Source organism: Salvelinus fontinalis, chromosome 30 (genome assembly GCF_029448725.1).
Source record: "Salvelinus fontinalis isolate EN_2023a chromosome 30, ASM2944872v1, whole genome shotgun sequence".
NCBI classification, from domain to species: domain Eukaryota; kingdom Metazoa; phylum Chordata; class Actinopteri; order Salmoniformes; family Salmonidae; genus Salvelinus; species Salvelinus fontinalis.
In genome coordinates, this window is record NC_074694.1 from 7,516,918 (window position 1) to 7,532,766 (window position 15,849).

At 45.6% G+C, this 15,849-nt stretch overlaps 1 protein-coding gene across 2 annotated transcripts in view; it reads left to right on the forward strand.

Annotated features, from left to right (window-relative positions):
* The first annotated feature begins 1,762 nt into the window (after positions 1-1,762).
* tsnax (translin-associated factor X) overlaps positions 1,763-15,849 on the forward strand; it is a 51,054-nt gene continuing 36,967 nt past the window's right edge. Inside the window, exons 1-3 of one of the 2 annotated variants that reach the window (XM_055889639.1) lie at positions 1,763-1,890; positions 12,279-12,374; positions 15,127-15,241. In XM_055889639.1, the coding sequence (XP_055745614.1) occupies positions 1,875-1,890; positions 12,279-12,374; positions 15,127-15,241 (227 nt within the window). In that variant the 5' untranslated portion in view covers positions 1,763-1,874. Of the gene's footprint in view, positions 1,891-12,241; positions 12,375-15,126; positions 15,242-15,849 lie in introns of those variants that run through there. The other variant, XM_055889638.1, reaches the window with a different exon arrangement.

Here is a 15,849-nt window from a genome sequence, read left to right on the forward strand (position 1 = left end):
CAGTGCCACTGAACTGGCATCTTCCTCTGCATCTATATTCACTGTTCAGTGCAGCCCACAAGGAGACACGGCAGCACTCCAAGACGCCAGCCCACAAGGAGACACGGCAGCACTCCAAGATGGCAGCACTCCAAGACGGCAGCCCACAAGGAGACACGGCAGCACTCCAAGACGGCAGCCCACAAGGAGACACGGCAGCACTCCAAGACGGCAGCACTCCAAGACGGCCAGCCCACAAGGAGACACGGCAGCACTCCAAGACGGCCAGCCCACAAGGAGACACGGCAGCACTCCAAGACGGCCAGCCCACAAGGAGACACGGCAGCACTCCAAGACGGCAGCCCACAAGGAGACACGGCAGCACTCCAAGACGGCAGCACTCCAAGACGGCCAGCCCACAAGGAGACACGGCAGCACTCCAAGACGGCAGCACTCCAAGACGGCCAGCCCACAAGGAGGCACGGCAGCACTCCAAGACGGCAGCCCACAAGGAGGCACGGCAGCACTCCAAGACGGCAGCCCACAAGGAGACACGGCAGCACTCCACGACGGCCAGCCCACAAGGAGACACGGCAGCACTCCAAGATGGCAGCACTCCAAGACGGCAGCCCACACGGAGACACGGCAGCACTCCAAGTCGGCACCAGGCGGTTGGCACGTACACAGTTGGCCGGGTTTCCTCGGGACTGAGCTGCTCTTCCTAACCTCCTGACAAATGTACGACCATATTAGAGACACACATTTCCCTCAGATTACACAGACCCACAAAGAATTCGAAAACAAACCCCATTTTCAAAAAACTCCCATATCTTTTGGGTGAAATACCACAGTGTGACATCACAGCAGCAAGATTTGTGACCTGTTGCCACAAGAAAAGGGCAACCAGTGAAGAACAAACACCATTGTAAATACAACCCATATTTATGTTTATTTATTTTCCCTTTTTGTACATGAACTATTTGCACATCATTACAACACTGTATATGGACATAATGACATATGACATGTCTTTATTATTTTGGAAATGTTGTGAGTGTCATGTTTACTGTTCATTTTTATTGTTTATTTCACTTTTGTTTATTACCTATTTTACTTGCTTTTTCAATGTAATTATGTGTTTCCCATGCCAATAAAGCCCTTAAATTGAATTGAGAGAGAGAGAGTCAAAGAGAGAGAGGGAGAGAATCTGATCTGTCCAATAATAGAGGTTACAAAGTCCATGCTTTGTTATGTGAGTCTACTAACTATTTAACAGACATGTAGAATAAAATAGATTTGTAAATAAAAACTAAAAATAAGGGATTATTCTTTTATTTCTGGCCTATTAATACTGTGTCTGTAATGTTGGGGCTCTATAGTTGGAACCTAAGTATTACAAAGCCGGGGAATCTTGTTAGTATAGGCTGATTTATTACATAGGCTATAGGAAAATGGCAATGATGCTTATCTAGCCTATCTATTTTGAACAAAAGTTGACAAATACATTTTTATTAAAAAAACCTGATCATAACGGACACACGTCTCTTCTACAAGAAACGACATTTCCCAGAATGCATCGCTCCAAAATAATGGGGTGCCCCTAGGAATGCCGGAAAATTCGAATACACCAAAGTTTTGTGTTTACTATTCTACATTATATAAAATAATGTAAACATTGTATAGGGTTTTTCAGTATTCTTCTCGTATCCTTCTGTTCTTCTGAAAATATATTTTATGACTCAAAATAACTCTAATGGTTAAGGCGATTTACATGTGTATCATGCTTCTTCAACTTGCACACAATCACAAATAAACAGTGACTTCAGGTTGTAATCAAATGCTGCTAGCTAGCTAACCGTAAAATAAGAACATTCCTGTACGATAATATAGAAGCTATGAGCAAGCGGGAAGGTAATCAAATTCATTATTAACATGATGTATGATGTGTAAAGTCGCTATGCTCTGGAGTTGATACAGGACAAAAACTGCAGACGCCTCCTTATTTCGCATCAATGCAGCTCAACATGTGGAATTCACATAGCTAGCTAGCTAATCCCGTTTGTTCTATAAAGCCTACACTCGCTATATTTAAGCAATAAGCCCCAATGGGGTGTGGTAGATGAACAATATACCACGGCTAATGGTTGTTCTTAGACCTGACGCAACGCGGAGTGCCTGGATACAGCCCTTAGCCGTGGTATATTGGTCAAATACCACAAACTACCGAGGTGCCATATTCCTAATATAAACCGCCTACCAACGTAATTAAACCAGTACAAATAAATGTTTCGTAATACCGTTTATAATGTAAATTATTAACCTAGTGGTTTGAACCCTGAATGCTGAAAGCTGTGGTATATTTAATAATACGTCCCAAGGAGGTGTGGTATATGGCGAATATATATCAATACCTTATCAATAGTATATGGCTAATATACCACGGCTAAGGGCTGTTCTTAATCACGACAGAACGCGGAGTGCCTGGATACAGCCCAAGCCCTTAGCTGTGGTAAATTGGCCATATCCCACAAGGGGCCTTATTGCTATTATAAACTGCTTACCAACGTAATTAGAGCAGTAAAAATAAATGTTAACCAGGTAGGCAAGTTGAGAACAAGTAAATAACCCACCCAACTACCACACCCCCATACTGTTATTTTCTTCTTCTCCTTTGCACCCCAGTATCTCTACTTGCACATGTTCTGCACATCTATCATTTCAGTGCTTAATTGCTAAATTTGTAATTATTTCGCCACTATGGCCTATTTATTGCCTTACCTCCCTTATCTTACCTCATTTGCACACACTGTAAATAGATTTTTCTATTGTATTATTGACTGTATGTTTGTTTATTCCATGTGTAACTCTGTGTTGTTGTATGTGTCGAACTGCTTTACTTTATCTTGGCCAGGTTTGCAGTTGTAAATGAGAACTTCTTCTCAACTTGCCTACCTGGTTAAAGAAAGGTTAAAAAAAAGCAACCTCTGACAAAAGTCCCTCTACTTCTAATTGAGGTGAAAATGATGAATCAGATACCTTATCGATAGCAACAGCTCATGGTCCTCCTGGAAGCAGAAGTGTTTTTGACTCAATGGAGGAACGTAGTCAGAGAAATGCTGATGAATGTCTTGCTGGAGCTGTGTACGCAACTGGTTCACCTCTGATGCTCACAGGCAATGTGTATTGGAAGAGATTTCTGAATGTTCTTCTCCCAGCATACACCCCTCCAACCAGACATGATTTATCTACTCATTGTCTGGATGCAGAGTTCAACAAAGTTCAAGTGAAGATCAAGCAAATCATAGAGAAAGCAGACCGTATCCAACCCTCAACCGTTTCTCTATTCATTACATTTACATTACATTTAAGTCATTTAGCAGACGCTCTTATCCAGAGCGACTTACAAATTGGTGCATTCACCTTATGACATCCAGTGGAACAGCCACTTTACAATAGTGCATCTAAATCTTTTAAGGGGGGGGGGGGCAGAAGGATTGCTTTATCCTATCCTAGGTATTCCTTGAAGAGGTGGGGTTTCAGGTGTCTCCGGAAGGTGGTGATTGACTCCGCTGTCCTGGCGTCGTGAGGGAGTTTGTTCCACCATTGGGGTGCCAGAGCAGCGAACAGTTTTGACTGGGCTGAGCGGGAACTGTACTTCCTCAGTGGTAGGGAGGCGAGCAGGCCAGAGGTGGATGAACGCAGTGCCCTTGTTTGGGTGTAGGGCCTGATCAGAGCCTGAAGGTACTGAGGTGCCGTTCCCCTCACAGCTCCGTAGGCAAGCACCATGGTCTTGTAGCGGATGCGAGCTTCAACTGGAAGCCAGTGGAGAGAGCGGAGGAGCGGGGTGACGTGAGAGAACTTGGGAAGGTTGAACACCAGACGGGCTGCGGCGTTCTGGATGAGTTGTAGGGGTTTGATGGCACAGGCAGGGAGCCCAGCCAACAGCGAGTTGCAGTAATCCAGACGGGAGATGACAAGTGCCTGGATTAGGACCTGCGCCGCTTCCTGTGTGAGGCAGGGTCGTACTCTGCGGATGTTGTAGAGCATGAACCTACAGGAACGGGCCACCGCCTTGATGTTAGTTGAGAACGACAGGGTGTTGTCCAGGATCACGCCAAGGTTCTTAGCGCTCTGGGAGGAGGACATAATGGAGTTGTCAACCGTGATGGCGAGATCATGGAACGGGCAGTCCTTCCCCGGGAGGAAGAGCAGCTCCGTCTTGCCGAGGTTCAGCTTGAGGTGGTGATCCGTCATCCACACTGATATGTCTGCCAGACACGCAGAGATGCGATTCGCCACCTGGTCATCAGAAGGGGGAAAGGAGAAGATTAATTGTGTGTCGTCTGCATAGCAATGATAGGAGAGACCATGTGAGGTTATGACAGAGCCAAGTGACTTGGTGTATAGCGAGAATAGGAGAGGGCCTAGAACAGAGCCCTGGGGGACACCAGTGGTGAGAGCGCGTGGTGAGGAGACAGATTCTCGCCACGCCACCTGGTAGGAGCGACCTGTCAGGTAGGACGCAATCCAAGCGTGGGCCGCGCCGGAGATGCCCAACTCGGAGAGGGTGGAGAGGAGGATCTGATGGTTCACAGTATCGAAGGCAGCCGATAGGTCTAGAAGGATGAGAGCAGAGGAGAGAGAGTTAGCTTTAGCAGTGCGGAGCGCCTCCGTGATACAGAAAAGAGCAGTCTCAGTTGAGTGACTAGTCTTGAAACCTGACTGATTTGGATCAAGAAGGTCATTCTGAGAGAGATAGCAGGAGAGCTGGCCAAGGACGGCACGTTCAAGAGTTTTGGAGAGAAAAGAAAGAAGGGATACTGGTCTGTAGTTGTTGACATCGGAGGGATCGAGTGTAGGTTTTTTCAGAAGGGGTGCAACTCTCGCTCTCTTGAAGACGGAAGGGACGTAGCCAGCGGTCAAGGATGAGTTGATGAGCGAGGTGAGGTAAGGGAGAAGGTCTCCGGAAATGGTCTGGAGAAGAGAGGAGGGGATAGGGTCAAGCGGGCAGGTTGTTGGGCGGCCGGCCGTCACAAGACGCGAGATTTCATCTGGAGAGAGAGGGGAGAAAGAGGTCAGAGCACAGGGTAGGGCAGTGTGAGCAGAACCAGCGGTGTCGTTTGACTTAGCAAACGAGGATCGGATGTCGTCGACCTTCTTTTCAAAATGGTTGACGAAGTCGTCTGCAGAGAGGGAGGAGGGGGGGGGGAGGGGGAGGAGGATTCAGGAGGGAGGAGAAGGTGGCAAAGAGCTTCCTAGGGTTAGAGGCAGATGCTTGGAATTTAGAGTGGTAGAAAGTGGCTTTAGCAGCAGAGACAGAAGAGGAAAATGTAGAGAGGAGGGAGTGAAAGGATGCCAGGTCCGCAGGGAGGCGAGTTTTCCCCCATTTCCGCTCGGCTGCCCGGAGCCCTGTTCTGTGAGCTCGCAATGAGTCGTCGAGCCACGGAGCGGGAGGGGAGGACCGAGCCGGCCTGGAGGATAGGGGACATAGAGAGTCAAAGGATGCAGAAAGGGAGGAGAGGAGGGTGGAGGAGGCAGAATCAGGAGATAGGTTGGAGAAGGTTTGAGCAGAGGGAAGAGATGATAGGATGGAAAAGGAGAGAGTAGCGGGGGAGAGAGAGCGAAGGTTGGGACGGCGCGATACCATCCGAGTAGGGGCAGTGTGGGAAGTGTTGGATGAGAGCGAGAGGGAAAAGGATACAAGGTAGTGGTCGGAGACTTGGAGGGGAGTTGCAATGAGGTTAGTGGAAGAACAGCATCTAGTAAAGATGAGGTCAAGCGTATTGCCTGCCTTGTGAGTAGGGGGGGAAGGTGAGAGGGTGAGGTCAAAAGAGGAGAGGAGTGGAAAGAAGGAGGCAGAGAGGAATGAGTCAAAGGTAGACATGGGGAGGTTAAAGTCACCCAGAACTGTGAGAGGTGAGCCGTCCTCAGGAAAGGAGCTTATCAAGGCATCAAGCTCATTGATGAACTCTCCAAGGGAACCTGGAGGGCGATAAATGATAAGGATGTTAAGCTTGAAAGGGCTGGTAACTGTGACAGCATGGAATTCAAAGGAGGCGATAGACAGATGGGTAAGGGGAGAAAGAGAGAATGACCACTTGGGATAGATGAGGATCCCGGTGCCACCACCCCGCTGACCAGAAGCTCTCGGGGTGTGCGAGAACACGTGGGCAGACGAAGAGAGAGCAGTAGGAGTAGCAGTGTTATCTGTGGTGAGCCATGTTTCCGTCAGTGCCAAGAAGTCGAGGGACTGGAGGGACGCATAGGCTGAGATGAGCTCTGCCTTGTTGGCCGCGGATCGGCAGTTCCAGAGGCTACCGGAGACCTGGAACTCCACGTGGGTCGTGCGGGCTGGGACCACCAGGTTAGGGCGGGCGCGGCCACGCGGTGTGAAGCGTTTGTATGGTCTGTGCAGAGAGGAAAGAACAGGGATAGACAGACACATAGTTGACAGGCTACAGAAGAGGCTACGCTAAAGCAGAGGAGATTAGAATGACAAGTGGGCTACACGTCTCGAATGTTCAGAAAGTTAAGCTTACGTTGCAAAAATAAAATAAAAAATCTGATCTGATTGACTAAAATGATATAGTACTGCTGGCTGGTGAAGTAGCCTGGCTAGCAGTGGCTGCGTTGTTGAAAGTGAAGCTGGCTAGGTGACCTCGACAATTTCTCTAAATTTCTCTAAACTACACAATTATCATGGATACAAGGACAGCAAAGACAACTAGCTAACACTACGCTAATCAAGTCGTTCCGTTGTAATGTAAGTTTCTACAGTGCTGCTATTCGGTAGAAGTTGGCTAGCTAGCAGTGTTAGCTAGCAGTGTTGACTAGGTAGGAGGACGGCAGCGCGGCAGGCGAAAATAGCTGGCTAGCTAACCGATAATTACTCAAAGCTACACAATTATCTTAGATACAAAGATAGCAAAGAAAACTATTCAGTCAATGTTCGTGGGCAAGGAATAATTAACTACATCATCTCCACCCCTCAACCAGTATTCTACAAGAGCACAGACACAAGGGACACACGGTTAGCCTGGGAAGTGGCCGCGGGTCTCCAACCTGCCCTCGGCCCACTACCTCTTAGCCACCCCCAAGAAATTTTTGGGGTTTCTTCTCGGGCTTCCTTGCTAGCCGCGTACCTTCATATCTGCGGTTTTGAGCTTGATTATCCGGCTTCCAGCCACGTCTCTTTGCTGCCTCCTCATACCACCGCTCCTGGGCTCTCGCTGCTTCCATCTCCTCACGAGCGCGGCGATATTCCCCAATGTGAGCCCAGTGTCCTTTTCCCTCCAATACTTCATCCCATGTCCAGGATTCCTGTTTCGTGGACCACAGTTCGTGGTCCCGCTGCTTTGTTCTGGTGTGGTGGGTGGTTCTGTAACGGCTTTCCTCCTCTTCAACCGAAGAGGAGGAGCAGGGATTGAACCAAAATGCAGCTTCTTGATACGACATGATTTATTAAAGTAAAGACGAAAAAACACGAAAACACTTTAACAAACTACAAAACAACAAACGACGTAGACGCACCTGAACATAAGAACTTACATGACACGAAGAACGCATGAAACAGGAACAGACTACATAAACCGAACAAACAAACCGAAAACAGTCCCGTGTGGCGCACCGTACACAGACACAGGAGACAACCACCCACAACAAACAGTGTGAAAACACCTACCTTAATATGACTCTCAATCAGAGGAAATGAAACCCACCTGCCTCTAATTGAGAGCCATATCAGGTCACCCTTTAACCAACATAGAAACAGAAAACATAGACTGCCCACCCAAACTCACGCCCTGACCGTCAAACACATACAAAATAACAGAAAACCGGTCAGGAACGTGACAGAAACAGGTGAATTAACACTCCTCAGTTAGCAGGCTCAAGCAAGCTAAAACCCACATGGTAGCACAAACTAACTAGCAGAAATTGTTAACAAGTTATAAATTATTTAATCCCACTTTGCTGTAGGCTACTATTTACTAGTTAACAAAAAATCATGTATGTTATATAAAATATATTCACCCCACCCAGTATCGTAATCAAAACTTACCAGAAAGCATGTAGCCCTTGGCTCAGACAGTGTAGTAGTGTTGGGCTTAATAGCATCTCATTCTTGTGCAAGATCTTGAGAATCAGCTGTACATGTGATGGAAGAATGCACAGTGCATGCAGAGGGTTGCAATTCCATTGAACTGGGGAATAGTTTAACCTAAATATGCCACAAGACCTAGAATAGCCTTATGTGTATCCCACGAAAAAGGGTCCCTGTTATAAACTATAATTTTTGATGAATTTAAACCAAATTCCCAGAATGAACTTCCCATTGAACATTTCTGAGAAGTTTCCCACCCTTTGCAACCCTAGTCATACATGTGGTATGCGGTCTGATATACCACGGCTGTCAGCCAATCAGCATTCAGGGCTCGAGCCACCCAGTTTATAACAGACCATATAACATCGATATTAGTCTTTTAATTACGTTGGTAACCAGTTTATAACAGCAATAAGGCTCCTCGGGGGTTTGTGGTATATATGGCCAATATACCACAGCTAAGGGCTGTATCCAGGCACTCCACGTTGCGTTGTGCCTAAGAACAGTCCTTCGCCGTGGTATATTGGCCATAAACCACAAACCCCCGAGCTGCCTTATTACTTAAATATAATATGAATCTTTCATCTGTAATATTTCTCGTCAGGTGAAGGGTATTTTATTTAACCTTAATTTAACTGGGCAAGTCAGTTAAGAACAAATTCTCATTTACAATGACGACCTACCAAAAGGCAATAGGCCTCCTGCGGGGACGGGAGCTGGGATTAAAAATATAAATAAATTACATTATAATATAGGACAAAACACAAGAGAGACAACACAACACCACATAAAGAGAGACCTAAGACAACAACATAGTATGGCAGCAACACATGACAACACAGCATGGTAACATGACAAAATAGCATGGCAGCAACACATGACAACACAGCAACACAACATGACAACAACATGGTAGAAACACAACATAACAACAACTTGGTAGCAACACAACATGGTAGCAACACAACATGACAACAACATGGTAGAAACACAACATAACAACAACTTGGTAGCAACACAACATGACAACAACATGGCAGCAACACAACATGACAACAACTTGGTAGCAACACAACATGGTAGCAACACAACATGACAACAACATGGTAGCAACACAACATGACAACAACATGGTAGCAACACAACATGACAACAACTTGGTAGCAACACAACATGGTAGCAACACAACATGGCAACAACATGGTAGCAACACAACATGACAACAACATGGTAGCAACACAACATGACAACAACATGGTAGAAACACAACATGGTAGCAACACAACATGACAACAACATGGTAGCAACACAACATGACAACAACATGGTAGCAACACAACATGACAACAACTTGGTAGAAACACAACATGACAACAACATGGTAGCAAAACAACATGACAACAACATGGTAGCAACACAACATAACAACAACATGGTAGCAACACAACATGGCAACAACATGGTAGCAACACAACATGACAACAACATGGTAGCAACACAACATGACAACAACATGGTAGCAACACAACATGACAACAACATGGTAGCAACACAACATGACAACAACATGGTAGAAACACAACATAACAACAACATGGTAGCAGCACAACATGACAACAACATGGTAGAAACACAACATAACAACAACTTGGTAGCAACACAACATGGTAGCAACACAACATGACAACAACATGGTAGAAACACAACATAACAACAACTTGGTAGCAACACAACTTGGTAGCAACACAACATGGTAGCAACACAACATGGTAGCAACACAACATGACAACAACATGGTAGAAACACAACATGACAACAACATGGTAGCAACACAACATGACAACACAGCATAGTAGCAACACAACATGACAACAACATGGTAGAAACACAACATAACAACAACTTGGTAGAAACACAACATGACAACACAACATGGTAGCAACACAACATGACAACAACATGGTAGAAACACAACATGGTAGCAACACAACATGGTAGCAACACAACATGGTAGCAACACAACATGACAACAACATGGTAGAAACACAACATGACAACACAGCATGGTAGCAACACAACATGACAACACAGCATGGTAGCAACACAACATGACAACAACATGGTAGAAACACAACATGACAACAACATGGTAGCAACACAACATGACAACAACATGGTAGCAACACAACATGACAACAACATGGTAGCAACACAACATGGTAGCAACACAACATGACAACAACATGGTAGCAACACAACATGACAACAACATGGTAGCAACACAACATGACAACAACATGGTAGCAACACAACATGGTAGCAACATAACATAACAACAACATGGTAGCAACACAACATGGTAGCAACACAACATGACAACAACATGGTAGCAACACAACATGGTAGCAACATAACATAACAACAACATGGTAGAAACACAACATGACAACAACATGGTAGCAACACAACATGGTAGCAACATAACATAACAACAACATGGTAGCAACACAACATGGTAGCAACATAACAACAACATGGTAGAAACACAGCATGGTAGCAACACAACATGACAACAACATGGTAGCAACACAACATGGTAGCAACATGGTAGGAACACAACATGACAACAACATGGTAGAAACACAACATGACAACAACATGGTAGAAACACAACATGACAACAACATGGTAGCAACACAACATGGTAGCAACATGGTAGGAACACAACATGACAACAACATGGTAGCAACACAACATAACAACAACATGGTAGAAACACAGCATGGTAGCAACACAACATGACAACAACATGGTAGAAACACAGCATGGTAGCAACACAACATAACAACAACATGGTAGAAACACAGCATGGTAGCAACACAACATGACAACAACATGGTAGCAACACAACATGGTAGCAACATGGTAGGAACACAACATGACAACAACATGGTAGAAACACAACATGACAACAACATGGTAGCAACACAACATGGTAGCAACACAACATGGTAGCAACATAACATAACAACAACATGGTAGCAACACAACATGACAACAACTTGGTAGCAACACAACATGGTAGCAACACAACATGACAACAACATGGTAGCAACACAACATGACAACAACTTGGTAGCAACACAACATGGTAGCAACACAACATGGTAGCAACATAACATGGTAGCAACATAACATAACAACAACATGGTATCAACACAACATGGTAGCAGAACAACATGGTAGCAACACAACATGGTAGCAACACAACATGGTAGCAACACAACATGGTAGCAACATAACATAACAACAACATGGTATCAACACAACATGGTAGCAGAACAACACATAGAACAAACATTATTGGGCCACAGACAACAGCACAAAGGGCAAGAAGGTAGAGACCACAATACATCACACAAAACAGCCACAACTGTCAGTAAGAGTGTCCATGATTGAGTCTTTGAATGAAGAGATTGAGATAAAACTGTCCAGTTTGAGTGTTTGTTGCAGCTCGTTCCAGTCGCTAGCTGCAACGAACTGAAAAGTGACCCGGGGATGTGTGTGATTTGGGGACCTTTAACAGAATGTGACTGGCAGAACGGGTGTTGTATGTGGAGGATGAGGGCTGCAGTGGATATCTCAGGGGTGTCCTCATCTGTAATGTCCCTGTCTCTCTCTCTCAGGTGAAGGATGTCCTCATCTGTAATGTCCCTGTCTCTCTCAGGTGAAGGATGTCCTCATCTGTAATGTCCCTGTCTCTCTCTCTCAGGTGAAGGATGTCCTCATCTGTAATGTCCCTGTCTCTCTCAGGTGAAGGATGTCCTCATCTGTAATGTCCCTGTCTCTCTCTCTCAGGTGAAGGATGTCCTCATCTGTAATGTCCCTGTCTCTCTCAGGTGAAGGATGTCCTCATCTGTAATGTCCCTGTCTCTCTCCTCAGGTGAAGGATGTCCTCATCTGTAATGTCCCTGTCTCTCTCAGATGAAGGATGTCCTCATCTGTAATGTCCCTGTCTCTCTCCTCAGGTGAAGGATGTCCTCATCTGTAATGTCCCTGTCTCTCTCAGGTGAAGGATGTCCTCATCTGTAATGTCCCTGTCTCTCTCCTCAGGTGAAGGATGTCCTCATCTGTAATGTCCCTGTCTCTCTCAGGTGAAGGATGTCCTCATCTGTAATGTCCCTGTCTCTCTCCTCAGGTGAAGGGTATCCTCGGAGGATGAAGACAAGTCAGAAAACAGATGACTGCGACACAGGAGCTACCCTGACATCACCTGTGATGGCTGCATTCAAAGGTCTCTACTAGATCAATTTCTGTGGTACCTGAATTTACATTCAGCCCAAAGTACACTCCTCCTTCTCCCTCCCCCTCTTCACTCCTCCTTCTCCCTCCCCCTCTTCACCTCCTCCTCTCCCTTCACTCCTCCTTCTCCCTCCCCCTCTTCACCTCCTCCTCTCCCTTCACTCCTCCTTCTCCCTCCCCCTCTTCACCTCCTCCTCTCCCTTCACTCCTCCTTCTCCCTCCCCCTCTTCACCTCCTCCTCTCCCTTCACTCCTCCTTCTGCCTCCCCCTCTTCAACTCCTTCTCTCCCTTCACTCCTCCTTCTCCCTCCCCCTCTTCACCTCCTCCTCTCCCTTCACTCCTCCTTCTCCCTCCCCCTCTTCACTCCTCCTTCTCCCTCCCCCTCTTCACCTCCTCCTCTCCCTTCACTCCTCCTTCTCCCTCCCCCTCTTCACTCCTCCTTCTCCCTCCCCCTCTTCACCTCCTCCTCTCCCTTCACTCCTCCTTCTCCCTCCCCCTCTTCACTCCTCCTTCTCCCTCCCCCTCTTCACCTCCTCCTCTCCCTTCACTCCTCCTTCTCCCTCCCCCTCTTCACTCCTCCTTCTCCCTCCCCCTCTTCACCTCCTCCTCTCCCTTCACTCCTCCTTCTTCCTCCCCCTCTTCACCTCCTCCTCTCCCTTCACTCCTCCTTCTCCCTCCCCCTCTTCACCTCCTCCTCTCCCTTCACTCCTCCTTCTCCCTCCCCCTCTTCACCTCCTCCTCTCCCTTCACTCCTCCTTCTCCCTCCCCCTCTTCACCTCCTCCTCTCCCTTCACTCCTCCTTCTCCCTCCCCCTCTTCACTCCTCCTTCTCCCTCCCCCTCTTCACCTCCTCCTCTCCCTTCACTCCTCCTTCTCCCTCCCCCTCTTCACCTCCTCCTCTCCCTTCACTCCTCCTTCTCCCTCCCCCTCTTCACCTCCTCCTCTCCCTTCACTCCTCCTTCTCCCTCCCCCTCTTCACCTCCTCCTCTCCCTTCACTCCTCCTTCTGCCTCCCCCTCTTCAACTCCTTCTCTCCCTTCACTCCTCCTTCTCCCTCCCCCTCTTCACCTCCTCCTCTCCCTTCACTCCTCCTTCTCCCTCCCCCTCTTCACTCCTCCTTCTCCCTCCCCCTCTTCACCTCCTCCTCTCCCTTCACTCCTCCTTCTCCCTCCCCCTCTTCACTCCTCCTTCTCCCTCCCCCTCTTCACCTCCTCCTCTCCCTTCACTCCTCCTTCTCCCTCCCCCTCTTCACTCCTCCTTCTCCCTCCCCCTCTTCACCTCCTCCTCTCCCTTCACTCCTCCTTCTCCCTCCCCCTCTTCACTCCTCCTTCTCCCTCCCCCTCTTCACCTCCTCCTCTCCCTTCACTCCTCCTTCTTCCTCCCCCTCTTCACCTCCTCCTCTCCCTTCACTCCTCCTTCTCCCTCCCCCTCTTCACCTCCTCCTCTCCCTTCACTCCTCCTTCTCCCTCCCCCTCTTCACCTCCTCCTCTCCCTTCACTCCTCCTTCTCCCTCCCCCTCTTCACCTCCTCCTCTCCCTTCACTCCTCCTTCTCCCTCCCCCTCTTCACCTCCTCCATTATAGTTGTGGTAGAATGAGATGTATTCTACTAATTATAACATTATAGTTGTAGTAGAATGAGATGTATTCTACTAATTATAACATTATAGTTGTAGTAGAATGAGATGTATTCTACTAATTATAACATTATAGTTGTGGTAGAGATGTATTCTACTAATTATACCATTATAGTTGTAGTAGAATGAGATGTATTCTACTAATTATAACATTATAGTTGTAGTAGAATGAGATGTATTCTACTAATTATAACATTATAGTTGTAGAATGAGATGTATTCTACTAATTATAACATTATAGTTGTGGTAGAGATGTATTCTACTAATTATAACATTATAGTTGTGGTAGAGATGTATTCTACTAATTATAACATTATAGTTGTAGTAGAATGAGATGTATTCTACTAATTATAACATTATAGTTGTAGTAGAATGAGATGTATTCTACTAATTATAACATTATAGTTGTGGTAGAGATGTATTCTACTAATTATAACATTATAGTTGTAGTAGAATGAGATGTATTCTACTAATTATAACATTATAGTTGTAGTAGAATGAGATGTATTCTACTAATTATAACATTATAGTTGTGGTAGAGATGTATTCTACTAATTATACCATTATAGTTGTAGTAGAATGAGATGTATTCTACTAATTATAACATTATAGTTGTGGTAGAATGAGATGTATTCTACTAATTATAACATTATAGTTGTAGAATGAGATGTATTCTACTAATTATAACATTATAGTTGTGGTAGAGATGTATTCTACTAATTATAACATTATAGTTGTAGAATGAGATGTAGCTGTTAGCAGTTTCTGTTATTCTTCAATAACAAAACCCCCAAAGCAAATCAGGGGGAGAAAAATAGGTTTATTCAGAGAGGACCATAGATGTTATGCTGGGAGGTAGATGTTCAGTCTCCCCTGTCCTCAGCTTTTCTCCACAGAACTAAGGAACAAGAGGCCATTTATAACCCCCCACCCTAGCCTTGGGTTGACCAATCAGAAGCCCCTGCCGATACAACTGAGCCAATGGTCAATCCCTATTGACTATTAGGACTCTAATTTTTAGTCCTCTCATCCTCTGCGCTGTTTATCTTTATGTATTTATCTTCAAACTATTCTTATATAGCCCACTAATCAGATATTCCTACCATGCCAGTGTTCCAGCAGGAGCTAGACACCAAACACGACAAGCACGAGCGCCTGGTCAAACTCAGCAGAGACATCACCATTGAAAGCAAGAGGACAATCTTTCTACTGCACAGAGTCACCAGGTAAATTGTCTGAACTACAAAATGGGGTCTGCCAGGGTCCTTAGAGGGTCCTCAGCATCAAGGTGAAAGACAAAACGATGTATCAGAAAAATGTCATATAGTTGGCCACTTCTAATGGTTTATAATCCAGTACCGTGTTATATATCATCTAGGTTAGCCAAGTCAGTTTATTTTTCTAATAAATGTTTGTGGATGCATTGATTAAAGCTGTAATATGTTACTTTTTTTGTTGACCTGACCAAATACACGTAGAAATGTGAGTTATAGATCCATCGTTCTCATTGAAAGTCTAATAACTGGTAACAGCTTCTATCCCAAGGCCATCAAACTGTTAAACAGCCACCACTAACATTTAGCGGCCGCTGCCAACATACTGACTCAACTCCAGCCACTTTAATAATAAATAATTTGATGTTATTTTACTTTAAACAATGCCAATTAATATAATGTTTACATACCCTACATTACTCATCTCATATGTATATACTGTACTCTATACCATCTACTGCATCTTGCCTATGCCGTTCTGTACCATCACTCATTCATATATCTTTATGTACATATTCTTTATCCCTTTACACTTGTGTGTATAAGGTAGTAGTTGTGGA